We start from the raw sequence: 14,326 nt of genomic DNA, 5'->3' as shown, positions 1-14,326 counted from the left end.
ATCAATACCGAGGAAAAATTATTAGGTTAGGTACATCAAATAATCTATCTAAGAGCAAAGACTTGTGTAACTCCGTGTAGACAGATAAAGTCTAAGAAAAAAAACGTACCTCGGAACCATACAGAAAAAGGTACGGTGGCTTAGATGGTGTTACACCTTTGGGGGACGCTCGGCTAGATGGCACTAATATTAATATTTGACATTTTAACACATATGAATCACTACCTACTTTCTCCTGCGAGATTTTTTTTTCTTTCTTCGAACATTTTTGTAGGTGCATATGTATTCCGTATTCCACAATATTTTATGCTTTTACCGTTAATAAGACATACTGTGGAGTAAACGATCAGCATGGTATCGGTCAAAGTTCAACCCTTGCTTTCAGTACAAATAAGCGTGATAATACTGATAATTATAAACTTTCAATTTATAGAAGTAACTTTACTCATCAAGTAAGTTATTTCAAGCGACGGCTTTTGCTACGAGCCTTAAGTTAAGTTCTACGCCGTCGTAGCCGCTACGGCGCTACGAAATGCGACACCGCCGACCGCCTTGGTCAATGACCGAACGTAAACAATCATTGCTAGAGGTTAAACGCGACTAATCACCGCTTTTAAACTAATTGTTCTTGTCGTTTGACTAAATATAATCTAAATTAAGTCACCACTCAGACAGTTTTAGTTAGTTATTTATACAGCGTTTACTATTACGTCACGGGTATTATTGTTCAAAATGCGAGTTGCGAGCCAAGTAAAATGAGGCGGTTAATGTGGTCATTGTCAGGGTTCCCGGTTCATGCTTGAGGTAAACGGCGGCCACTTACGAAGGTGCGTCGGATGGCGAGCAGTAGCCACGCGCAGGGCAGGCACGGGGGTCTGCGCCGGCGGTGGCGCGAGCGCGAGCGCCGCGCGCCCATGCTTCGACTATCAAACGCGCGCTTACAATGCCTCGCAACGTGCAACACTTCGCCCGCTGCCAATCGCTTATTTATTACACACTATACTACTCTGCCAAACAATGAAGCTATTACTATGATGCTTTTATATTACCGATACGCTAACAATGAGAAAGCTACAAACAAAATCACTCACAGATCTTCCGAATCGCCCGAAACAGCTACGAATGATTTTCAACATTTGAACCCAGCAGTGCGTAGTCACGTAGTAGTTTTCGTTAACCTGGCCGTGCTCTCGAAACGGTACAAGTTCCGATCAGAAATAGAAGGAGCAGTGGCCGACTTCCCCGATTATCTTCTATTTATAACTCGGACCGGCTGTCGTGGACCACTGTGCAATTACTATCTCTCGGCACTACACAAACGACTTTGAGAGAAAAGATTGCGTCGCGTCCCTGTTTACAAATATTCGTTTTCGTCGAAAACGCGTCGCCATGAATTCGCAACTATTTCAGTTCGACATACAAAGCAGGCGGCGAGGAGCAGCGCGACCTCGCATCAAACGAAAAGGGGTCGCGTGTAGGTGCCGATGAGTTTTTCAGAATTCATACGCGAAATTTATCATTTATTACGCGTTCTCTCAAAAGTATAACGACGAAGATGTGATGAGAAATTCTGATCATATTTGGAGCGCCTCATATCTTATTTGGCACAAAGTTGACTACCTACCTATACGTATCAGAGTAATGTTGGAACGGAATGCCGGTTGGTGAAGCAAGTAGGTGGCATTCTTTGATTCCTGTCGGGCAACCTCCATCCTCCATTGATGCAAGTCAGACTGTTTGCGCTCGGCCGACCGTGTCGCCAAGATGTATCGCAGCTATTTGTAATTTTACATGTGGGATGCGATTCCACATTGTGTGGCTGAACTTGTAACATTGTATTGACCTTAAATAAACTAATATAAGATATTTGTTTTAGTAAATATAACAAAGATGCACTTAATTTTTGCGACATTTGGAATTTTGCGCCGTACCGGTGACATTGCCACTAAGTATTCAGAAATTTGTTCGTATTTATGTATTTATTTATTTAAATTTTATTGCACGGTAAAAAAAAATGTACAAAAGGCGAACTTAATACCGGAAGGCATTTTCTACCAGCTAACCTTTGGGCCAAACAGAGATCTATAATTATACATACAGTTCATGACATATCAGAAGGAATTCTTTTAGTTTTTATTAGGTATTGGTACTTACTTAAAATATTTATTATGTTATGTAGCCATGACTCTTTATGATACGCTTTATAGGTATTAACCGTCGTTTGTTTCTTACTGATAAATGAAATTCGACACAAAAAAATCGTTGTTTAACAATAAATGTAATTATTAAATGTCAATCAAACAATCAACTGCCTACGTAAACATTCATTAAAAGGAAACTGTTTACGACAGTCGTTTTTAATGGGCATTTTAGTATTCCGCCGGGCGCTGTCTTGGGTAAGCATTGTAAGCAATGCCGATATTTAAATGTCAGTTTCTGCCGGCCTAGCCAAAGTGACAATCATTGAGTTAGGTGGCGATCGAAAAGCTGGCTCTTTCGTGCCGCTACAGAAGAGCTATAGAGAGAGCTAGTTACAAAACGCTGACGAAGCTAAAGGAGATTGTGACGTTGACTAAGTACCCGGGCCCAAGTATGTGCAGCGTGGCGCGTGGCGCGATCGATGTGAACCTTGCGATGGACCTAACCTTGCCCCGGAGTCACCGGGCCCTGCTTACGTACCACTAACAAAACGCGGTCGTGTATAGTGTGAATTTTCTGAGATGAACTTTTCGCTTTAGCCGTAATCTGTTAAACAAAGGCCTTTGTTTCTATTATTCACGGCGGCTAGCTCCCGTTTAAATGGCACGGGTAGTCTCAGTGTAGTTAAAAAGCAACTATCATGATAGTAATAAGGTTCAAATCTATAAAAAGACCTTTTGGAGATAACACGTTTTGTCATCTTCAAAAAAAGTTACCTGCATACTGCAAACTGTTTAATAAATTTGAACCTTATTGCTATCATGATAGTTGCTTTTTAACTACACTGAGACTTTAGCACGTGTTGTGGAAACGGGAGCTAGCCGCCGGGAATAATAGAAACAAAGGCCTTTGTTTAACAGATTACGGCTAAAGCGAAAAGTTTTTCTCAGAAAATTCATACTATAACTGAGCCCTTAGAGGCAGACCCTGCCTAAATCTCGTGCACTATTTTTATTATTTATTCTGTGGTTCAAGCTCAAGTATGTGACGCGTGGATGTGGATCGATGACTGAACCTTGCGCTGGACCTAACCTTGTCCGAAGTCATCGGGACCAGGGTGCTAGCCGAATGGCACAATCGCTCACGAAACGCTCACGAAACGAAGCGCTAGTAGATATCTATCTCTATCGCGCTTGCGTATTGGCGCGACAGAGCCAGCGGCGTATCGCTTTCGTTTGGCGTCGGAGAAATGCCATTCGGCTACGGGGCCTGGGTGCGTAGCCGAATGGCACAAACGCTCACGAAACGCTCACGAAACGAACCGCTAGTAGATATCTATCTCTATCGCTCTTGCATATTGGCGCGACAGAGCCCGACTAACTGGCGCGGCGTTTCATTTTCGTTTGGCGTCGGAGAAATGCCATTCGGCTACGGGGCCTGTTTACATACTACATATATATAGCGTGCAGTCGTGTATCAAGCCCTTAAGCAAACTTGGTCACTATTTGCTTTGACTGGCATTTGACTAGGACTTGAGTTTACTTTATTAAAAAAATAGTTTTTACTTTCTATTCCATTTTGGCCATTCCTTAATTTATTTAGATATGGGAAAAATGTACATTAATATACCTACAAAGTAAATGAAAAGAACTGGCAACTAGCTGAGTCCTACGTTCATTGGCACTTTTTGCTACAAACAGGAAAAACGGCGTTATGTTATATGTTATGAATTAAAGATGTAGCTCGGTCTAAACTATAGTACTTTTCATCCAGGATGAGTCCTGGGAGACTTGAAAAAATTCCGGATTACGCATGGTATGTTCGCAAAATATTTTTGTAGACTAATTTATATTTTCACGTGAAATAATGAAACATAGGTACACAAAACTATAGGTACTTATGCGTAATTTAGAAAATTTTCATGTGTTACAGGGCTCATTCCAGTCGGAAAATACTATAGGCAGTAACTATTTTGTACATACATACATACAATCACGCCTGTGTCCCATGAAGGGGTAGGCAGAGCACATGAAACTACTCAGGTTTCAGTGCCACTCTTGGCAAATAAGGGGTTGAAAGAAAACGAAACTGTGACATTGCAGTGACAGGTTGCCAGCCTCTCGCCTACGCCACAATTTAACCCATATCCCACAGTAATAGGTTTTATTTTGTAATAAAAATAAAACCTATTAGTATTATCTCGTTAGTTAAACTGTCCATATCTACTCTTGTTAGAGTAAATATCTATATTTTATTTTAAATATTCAACTACTTGTAAAATTAGTAGAATAATATCTATCATCTACAATCATCGGCAATAACATCGCACAAAACGAAGGGCGGAATAATGTCTGGCACTATCTTATTTCTAGAGCCATAAGAGCGTGTCAGATATTTATACAACCTTTTTTTCTGCGATGTTATTGCCGGTGACGGTGGTAACTGTACAAGTGTACATTGTGCTATTAAACAAAGAGTTCAAGCACCAACAAATCGTCACTACTTTTTAAAAAACTTGTATCTTCGGCTGACAATGAAAAGAAAATTGTAGTAAGTATGTATGGAATGCATATAGACTTACTGCGTTTTAACTTTGAGGAGCAGCGTGAGATACGAGATTTTTTAAAAGTAGTGACGAAATGATTGCTAGCCAGTTAGTGTCTAAGATGTGTAATTGCATATCGGAATGTGAAAAATTCTAATACTAAATCTACCTAAACTATGTATTTGAATAATTTGGTATATTGTTTGCTAATAAGTTCATTTTATTAAGTAGGTATATCAAAGCCTTATTTTAATATTCCAAAAAATACGAGATACTAATATAGAAATTTGGATAGTAGTTATTAAGTGGATAAGGTTCTACTTACTATGTTAATACTATGTTAACTTTCTCCTCCTTTAATCCTTAAGTATGTAGGCTAGGTAGAATTGAGTAGGTAGGTGTTAAAAAAATGTTAGGTATGAAATTTACAAAAAAAAACGGAAAACTGGATAAGAAATCGTGTATCTAATAGACTGGTAGATATTATTGAAATAAATTACAAATTTTATACTGACCGTTGGAATTTTTTTAAAAAACGTGTAGGTAACTCACAAAAAAATTTGTGGTAGTGTGCACATTTTATTTCATTTACTCATTTAAACGGTATATTTAAAGTGCCTACACATTCATGATTACGATTTATTAATTAAACTAAATGTAAATAAATACCTCTACCTACGTATCATTATAAATTGATGTAATACTTTTTCTTTTTAGATTTAACTAAATGACCAAATACGACTTTAATATTTTCATTCAATAAAATAAATAACTTAAAGTCCCGTTTTTACTTACGAATACTGTCACTGAAGCACTTGTTTACCGAACCAGTTCACACTAACAACGTAGGACGCTAAATTAGAACTTATCTTATCACACACTTCAGTAGAAATATTCGCTCCAGAGTTGGTAAACAAATCAATCCAGCGACCACGTGGTATCAACACGGTATTTAAAATTTACAAATAAACACGAAACATCGATCACTTTCACACGTTGTACGCCGCGCCGGCTTTCTCGCGCTGTTTTGTTTGTGTACCCGCTTCCGAAATTGTCATCTCAAATTACCGTGTTTTCTCAAGGAGTTTGTATGTACCTAAGTTGTCAGCCGACGGGTGTCCAAGTGTCTCAGCAGTCGTGGACAGGTGTGGAGTGGAGTGAGGTCTGCGGCGTGATGTGTCGTGCGGTCGGGCGCGACGCGAGTGCGGTCTCCCGGCCTTTGTACGCGGGGGTATTTCGGTAGATCGCCACCATCGGACAATTCACGGCCGAGCGATGCGACCCAGCTTCAACCATCAGCACTCTAATAATAAACTTGTTTATATTTTTTACTACCTCCATAAATTTAATTCTGAATCCGCTTTATTTCTGCGATTACGGCGGCGACACTAACGGCTCGAGGGTCCGCGGCCTCGCTGACCACGTGCTTCTCGAAATAGAAGGGTGCGGTGGCAACACGAATCGCTCATTCCATGGAATTATATCGAGATGCCAGCCGAATGTGTTTGGAACGAGTGATGTGTCGTAAAGAACCGTCGCGTGGGCGGCAGAGGTCGCCGGATACTAGACGGCGGTCAGCTGCCGCCAGTTTGAACATCGTAAATTGTAGCGCCGTTTGAAAACAACGTCGGGTCCGAGTCAGTTGTCAGTACATACCGTGATAGTATCAGAGAGGGCGCTGCAGAAAGCGCCGAAGCCGGAGTGCGCGGGCGGGGGAGACTGGGGCGGCGAGGAGCCGCCGGCGTGGTCCATGGTGGCGCGCGGCGCGGGAGCGCGGGCGCGCGCGGTCGGCTCTCGGCGGAGCACTGCCGGCGGCCGGTCCGCTGCCGCTGCCGCGCGGCCGCCCGCCCGCCTAGGGCTGCCACCGATACCAGCTACGCACCACGCGCGCCTATACAGGCGGCGAGGTGCAAGTCACGAGTTTACAGCGAGATGATTGGTAGGTTTACCTATTTATTGGATTTATATTTTCTAATTAATTAATTAATATGGTGTCAACTATTGTTAGCCAACATATTTTGACACTAAGCCGGTAACGTACTAAAGACCCACGCTGGTGTTGTGGTTATCCATGTACGATGATAATCGCTTATCGATAGGCAATTTTTCCGCTCAACAAAACAAAAACATGGCATATGCAATTGCGAACATGTTATATTTATTAACTGTTTTCGTGTCTGTATTATGCAGGATAACAAAATAAATAAAAAACGTTCGAATAAAACTTCCCAAAGATAATTAACTCAAGTGAAGCTAACTAGTCAGCAACTTATTATAAACGAATAAAACGTCTATTGCGTCAACCCTACATATATTTGTCAACAATAGTTATGGTCAAGCTAAGTTGACTATAATTTGTTGGCGCTTATTACCCTAGCCATCAAATTATCCATCCAATGTCAACCATGGGAACTTGATAACGACCTTGAATAAGCCCTGCGTAACCTTCACCTTTATTGACTTTCGCATTATTGCTCAGTTATGAAACGTGTTACCGTTACATGCACTTAGTAAAATCACTTCGATTTTTAATGGGGCACATGCTATTTAGTTTTCATGTTGCTACATTATGAATATTATATTCAAACGAATACCTTTTGTAGTCAAAATAACCTTCATCCTTACCACGAGTCACTGTGACAGTGTCAACACTGACATATATAATAAATAAATAAAAATAATAAATAAATAAATAAATATTGTAGGACATTCTTACACAGATTGACTGAGGCCCACGGTAAGCTCAAGAAGGCTTGTGTTGTGGGTACTCAGCAACGATATATATAATATATAAATACTTATATACATAGAAAACATCCATGACTCAGCAACAAATATCTGTGCTCATCACACAAATAAATGCCCTTACCGGGATTCGAACCCGGGACCGCGCTAATAACGCTCACTTCTATAATATGTACTTCTAAGTTCTAACTTACACTATGCATCTCGCTCGTACTAAGAGTTCGAGAGATATACAGTGAGCTGCAAAGGTGCATGACGTTTTTTACTGAGGGGGGACTGAAATCTTCTCGAGGCTGAGGCGTAGGGTTAGAGCCGGCGTAGCTTTATTTGACGTTCATATGCGCATTGTAATATGCCTACTTGAAAAATAAATATTTCATTTGCATTTTATCAATGAATTAATTCATAATTTCTCCATGCAATTTTGGAGCTCCTGTACCTACCTATAGATTAAAAAGAAAATATGTAAGTTACTTAGACGAAGGTCTTACCTAACATAATTATTTTTTTCGCTGCAAGAGTATATGAGGAGTCAAAAAGCGTGAGTCTTTCTCCAGTGCTCATGTTACCCCACCTCACCTCAGTAGTAGTACGTATAGTCCTTATTTAAAAATACTGCTCTAAACCTATATATCAGTAGCTAACGCGTCTTGGAAGCTTGTGTGTCCATTGTTAGGGTTCCGTACCTCAAATGTATACATATTTATTATAATATACATTTGAGGTACTCACAAGAAAATGAAAATCAATAGGATAATTCCCGTTGACTTATAAGTATGAAAATATGCAAATAATATTGTGTTATATTATACAAACAGTAAATGTAGGTGAATATGTACGGAACTCTCTGTCGGGCATTCCGACTCTCTCTTGGCCAGTTTTTATCAAATGAGCTTCTCACGCGTCAATTTCGTAGAAATGATCTTAAATAAATGTAATGGCGCGTGGGAGATAATTCTTCTTAACGCTTTTCACCGTACATTGTTATTTTCAGAACGCGTACATTTCTTGTTATTTCGATTAATCTTACGTACTGAAATGACATTGCAAAGGTTTATTGTTCTTTACTTTAAATATTTACCTACCTAATTATCTCTCGTCTTAAATTAAATCACTTGACCACAAAATTTAAATTTTGAAAAAACCCTGACCGTGATATAGTGGACCGATTTTCATGACACATGGCTAAGAACACTCCCGACTAATTCAGCTTTCAAACAAAAAAAACTAAATCTAAATCGGTTCATCCGTTCGGGAGCTACGATGCCACAGACAGACACACACAAACAGACAGGCACGTCAAACTTAATAACATCCGGGCTTTTTAGCGTCGGAGGTTAAAAAAACGTCGAAGAACTGACAAGCCGTTGCCATCAGGCGGACTGATCTTCAAAGCCTGTGAGCAAAATTAATAAAAACCCAAGTATGCTTTATATATAGGAGTTACAAACTTCATACAAAGAATCGTACCTCATTTTTTTAGCGCCACCTATAAAATACTATCATAATTACACTGATGATTTCTAAAATTTACATGACATTATACCATATGATATTAATATAAAGGAATATATCATTTGTTCTCATAAAAAATAAAAACACGCCAAAATATTTGGGGAAAATATGAATATGAAAGAGCGCCATCGAGTTTTAAGCCTAAAAGGCCCATACATTTCAAGGGTACGCTTTTTTGTATGGGCTTTATCAGTCCCGGTATTTTATCGTTCTTGATAATAACCTTACCTAACCACAAAATTAAAATTTTGAAAAACCCCCGACCGCGACATAGTGGACCGATTTTCATGAAACATGGCTAAGATCACTCCCGACTAAAACAAAAAAAACTAAATCAAAATCGGTTCATCCGTTCGAGAGCTACGATGCCACAGACAGACACACACACAGACAGACAGACAGACATACGTGAAACTTATAACACCCCGTCGTTTTTGCGTCGGAAGTTAAAAAAAAAGTTCTGAAGCTAAGAAAAAAAAACATCAGCAATTTACTCAATTGCGCCAACCCTGCGGTCACGAGTCCGCGCCCTCGTATTACATAAGCCCTCCCGCTGCCCGCTACCTGTCTGTTTTGGCATGCCGGCCACAACAATAACACTAAATAATTATAGACAGGCTATTTTAACACCGACACTTAGTACGAGCGTGACCGATTTGAAACAACTGATGAAGTGCACCTGATAATTAGCACTCATTAAAAACCGTTTCGGGGAAGTAAGTGGTTACCTCCTTGGTTTGTGGTTGATAAACAAAGCACTTGTGTTTAAGGGCCTTGCTTTTCATAGATAATATCTAAAAGCAATCTGATATAAATATTTATTGAGTGTCTTTTTCACTGGACTGAGTATGAGTATACCTACATATGTATGTATAGTCAAATGTAAAAATATGGGTGAACAAAAGATGCTCCAAGATAACCACAAAATTAAAATTTTGAAAAAAAAAACCCCCGACAGCGACATAGTAAACCGATTTTCATGAAACATCTAGTTAAGAACAATCCCGACTAATTCAGCTTTCAAACAAAGAAAAAAATTAATCGTTTCATCCGTTTGGGAGCTACGATGCCACAGACAGACACACACACAAACAGACAGAAAGACAGACAGACAAACAGACAGACAGACACGTCAAACTTATAACACCCCGTCGTTTTTGCGTCGGGGGTTAAAAATATGACCGTTTGCGATTCGCCAACGTAGTACACTCACGGACTTTAATTGTTGAGCCATTTAGACGCCATTATAACTTTGTTATTTCATAGTTAAGCTATGTCGTATCCAGTATAAAATGAGCTAGAAATGGATCCACAATTAAAGTCCGTGACTGTACCTACTCTACTACATGTTTTTGAACAACTTGTGTCCACCCATATTTTCACGCTTGGCCGTTTCTACATTGGTTGACCCAATATCTGTCCGTTTTCATGCAAAATCCACCATATTGTTGATTAAACATAACGCTGTAACAAGTTATCTATGTAAAGATTACGCCCAAATTTCGTCCTCACGGTAAACTACAATGGTACCTTCAATGGTACTGTCAGTATCTACTGAAATACCTACACACCAAGATTAACCATAGTTAACGATACGAGTCTAAAACTGTAAATTGAAAACAGTTGAACAGTAAAACAAAAGTTAATTGTCTGGTTTATCACCCGACGATAAAATAAAAATACTTAAAACATTTTTATTTTAGACATAATGATTGTACAAAAAAAATTGAGAGTCGATTTAGACTCCAATGTATTGAAGAAGTCAATTTGTTGGTTTATTTTTAAACGAAAAAAAAATTGACAGTCGATTTTTAGACTCCACTATATTGAAAGCTTATCTAATTGCTGGGACTAGGCCAAGAGGAATGTACAATAAACACTGACAATGCTCTTAGCACAGTTTATATACCTAGTGATTTTCATGCGATTTCCATGCAGATAGGTCAAGAAACTAGTTGGCGGAAAATTAGGCCACTGGACAGCCTAGAAAAACAATTTTCAATCTTCTTGGAAATAAACCAGAGGTTTTATGTTACTTGTTCAGATTAGGAGACTAGTGCCCGATTCTGTATTTAGATTTTGGTCGAATTTTAACATGACTTTGAAGTTTAATAACACTTAAAAGGCCAAGAAATTAATGCACATAAAAATATGTAGTTGCAGAAATACAAGGAATAGGGAACTTGACTGTACTTAAAATAAAATATTTCATATTATGCACGAAAGAAAGCATCAGATTATATAAGGAAACTATAGACAGAAGTTATTTTTAAATCCAATTTCTATTTCATAAGTCAGTTCGAAATATATAAAGTAACTGAGTTGACCGTGACGTCACTCAATTCGATTTCATATTAATTCCATATTACTCATATTAGCAAGTCGTTCAAATTCGTTTTGACAGTTCTTAAAAAGAAGCTGATTTGATTAGGAGGCAAGTAGCCTATCTTCATATATAGGAACTTTTGATTTCGTAACTTTGGGCTAGACGGTAAGCATGTCAAAAGTCCCCGGCCGTATCGGTCATAAACAATCTTACATCAAGATGTTTTTTTTATACTACGTCGGTGGCAAACAAGCATACGGTCCGCTTGATGGAAAGCGGTCACCGTAACCTATGGACGCCTGCAACTCAAAGAGTGTCACGTGCGCGTTGCCAACCCATTAGAAACTTGTACACTCCCTGAATTGAAGAATAACTTTCTTTCTTGTCAATCTCCACTAGGTTGAATTGTGCATTATTAGCTTGTTACATTTGGATTGGCACCGACTTCAAATACATGGGTCTCTAAACGGATAATAACCATTTTCAAGTCACTTTTCATTTTTGCATTTTCATAGCTTGTCATTTTTGTTATGTATCAATTTGATATCAAGATGTTTTCACGGTTTTATGTCATGTATATTGCGCAACCACGTTGATTGTGTAAGAGAAGGGGTAAAGTGCAGTGTCTGCATTCTAGGTTCGAAAATTTACTCTCGATTTATTAAAATCGACGCTTCGAAGACTGATTTGATTTATTTCTTACCTTATATAATTACAATTCTGTACTAGGTATATCATGTCATTTACAATGACCCGCAGATTTATCAAACGTAATCCATACTTAATATTATAAATGGGATAGTGTGTGTCTGTTTGTTTGTCCGTCTTTCACGGCAAAACGGAACGACGCATTGACATGATTTTTTAAGTGGAGATAGTTGAAGGGATGGAGAGTGACATAGGCTACTTTTTGTCTCTTTCTATCCCGCCACTTCCCTAAAATGAGTGGTGGAATTGGTGTGGAGCATTCCACAATTTTCTAATTTAACGCGAGCGATGCCGCGGGCAAACGCTAGTTCTTAATAATCTAAACTCAATCCCATTTACCCGATTTAAAAAAATTAGAATAATTACCAGTTATCGAATAAAACGCTCAATTAAACATCAGTCAAACCATATTTCGAAGAACCAATTATGATTCCCGCTTCCCGCCTTCACATTACTCACCTGAAAATAAGTGTGATACGTATTTTTGTGCGTATTTTTTGGCGTGTAGGCCCAACAATGAACGCCCACACAACACAGGGAACCTTGCACTGAATATAGGCCACCATTCATTGTGTCGTAGGCACGCCTTGAGGAGTTCATTCGCCGCTGACGTTCGATTTGCGGTGTGGTGGAAAAATATTTTGGTAGGCCGGTAACATCTTCCATAGCAAGCGCGTAAATAGGTAGGTACCTAAGGCAATTATCATATTAAATGTACCTCATAATTTGTAGTTGTTAAATAAGGTTTTTAAACAGGTGATTTTGTATTTAATACTAGCTTCTGCCCGCGGCTTCGCTCGCGTTATTTTAGGGGTGGGGGGTTAGAAAGAGACAAAAAGTAGCCTATGTCACTCTCCATCCCTTCAACTATCTCCACTTAAAAAATTACGTAAATTCGTCGCTCCGTTTTGCCGTGAAAGACGGACAAACAAACAGACACACACACTTTTCCATTTATAATATGGATTAAAGGTATAGGTATGGATACAGGACTGCACCTTGAAGTGACTGCTACATTGATTTGTTTTCTTTTAAACTTTTCCTTGAGAATCATTTTAAATAATGCATAGTACTATGTAGGTTAATAACAATAGTAAGCTAACTGTGGCCTCTGTGCCTCTGCGTGAGTCCCATGTCACTGACAAGGGCAGCACCGGCCGCTCAGACCCCCTAAATTTCGTCCCTAAAGTGTCAAACTGTACGTGTTGCCATCCGTTCGGCTCCGCGCACGCCTCTCAAAGGTCCAGAACACCTTTATTTCGTGATGGGAAAGGAATAAAACTATGACAACCTCCATACAAACCCGCTGCGACATCTATGTTTGACTAGCCATGTCCAACATAGATGTCGTAGCGGGTTTGTATGGAGTTGGAGGTTGTCATATTCATATTCATATTCATCTTTATTAGTATTAATCATACATTGTCAATAATATTACAGCTATACATATACATATATCTCCATAGTTTTATTCTCCCTCTGAAGTTAACTGACCCAAATTAAATATTTTTTAGAAGTCTCAAGGTTAAGCAAACATTCTATTGCGTTAACTTGTCACGTCATTGCACTGTTATCTAAAAATCCCGTTGCGATAAGTGTACCTAACTCAAAATAAATAGAGATCCATGAAATTAAAACAACAGCCATTAAGGTTGGCTTTTGTTCGCGCTCGGAGTGGACACCTGTTTACACATGGTGCTACGTTTCACGTTCGTCACAGTTTTGTTCTATAGGGTTCCCTAGTAAAATTGCAATTTTTTTTTACAAAAGTTATCGTCATTAAACTGATGTTAACATTCTTAGATAATTATTAATTATGGAAAGAAAATTTATAAAAATAGTACTTACAACTTCGTAAGGCCTGACCAGAAATATATATTATGGCCTGCCTGCCTGCCTGCCTGCCTAGTCAGGCTTTATGTCAAGCCAAGTTCAAAATCTCTGCTTTATTAAAACTTAAGGCATGGGTGTATAAAGTTTTTTTTTTAACTCCATTTACCTTATATATTTATATGTATATACACACAGCTACAACAGTACGATGCATTGCATCACTGTACGCTGCAATACTCCGAAAGTATCACAGACAATAACATTCTTCCAACGCCCTTCTGCTTGGACTACGAAACTGCATTCGTTATTTATTGCATCGCTGAAGGAACTGCAGATTTCCCTGAAGACAACTATCTCCTGAAAAATCTGTAAAACGTGATTGCCACTTGGACCTCTCTTACACGACATGTTATTTTCTATTTAGTTTTCTACGCGACGATGAGGCGAAATGTGCAAAGTGCTAGTCATATTGATTCCCATAACTACTTAATATTTTTGGTAAGAATTTTAAGAGT

At 38.9% G+C, this 14,326-nt stretch overlaps 2 protein-coding genes across 6 annotated transcripts in view; one reads left to right on the top strand and one right to left on the bottom strand.

Moving 5' to 3' along the window:
- Positions 1-6,472, bottom strand: part of LOC125230215 (calcium-binding protein E63-1) — a 29,729-nt gene extending 23,257 nt beyond the window's left edge. Inside the window, exon 1 of one of the 5 annotated variants that reach the window (XM_048135298.1) lies at positions 6,341-6,472. In XM_048135298.1, coding sequence (XP_047991255.1) covers positions 6,341-6,436 — 96 coding nt within the window. In that variant the 5' untranslated portion in view covers positions 6,437-6,472. Of the gene's footprint in view, positions 1-1,091; positions 1,152-5,479; positions 5,709-5,752; positions 6,228-6,340 lie in introns of those variants that run through there. The other 4 variants (XM_048135302.1, XM_048135301.1, XM_048135303.1 and 1 more) reach the window with 4 other exon arrangements.
- The window catches only part of LOC125230365 (trypsin-1-like), a 32,609-nt gene that overhangs the window by 7,977 nt on the left and 10,306 nt on the right, over positions 1-14,326 (top strand). Inside the window, exon 2 of the mRNA XM_048135502.1 lies at positions 6,294-6,623. Coding sequence (XP_047991459.1) covers positions 6,294-6,623 — 330 coding nt within the window. The remainder of the gene's footprint in view (positions 1-6,293; positions 6,624-14,326) is intronic.

This window comes from Leguminivora glycinivorella, chromosome 10 (assembly GCF_023078275.1).
Source record: "Leguminivora glycinivorella isolate SPB_JAAS2020 chromosome 10, LegGlyc_1.1, whole genome shotgun sequence".
Classification (NCBI taxonomy): Eukaryota; Metazoa; Arthropoda; class Insecta; order Lepidoptera; family Tortricidae; genus Leguminivora; species Leguminivora glycinivorella.
The sequence above is the reverse complement of the archived record's forward strand: the minus strand, read 5'-3'. Positions and strand labels throughout refer to the sequence as shown.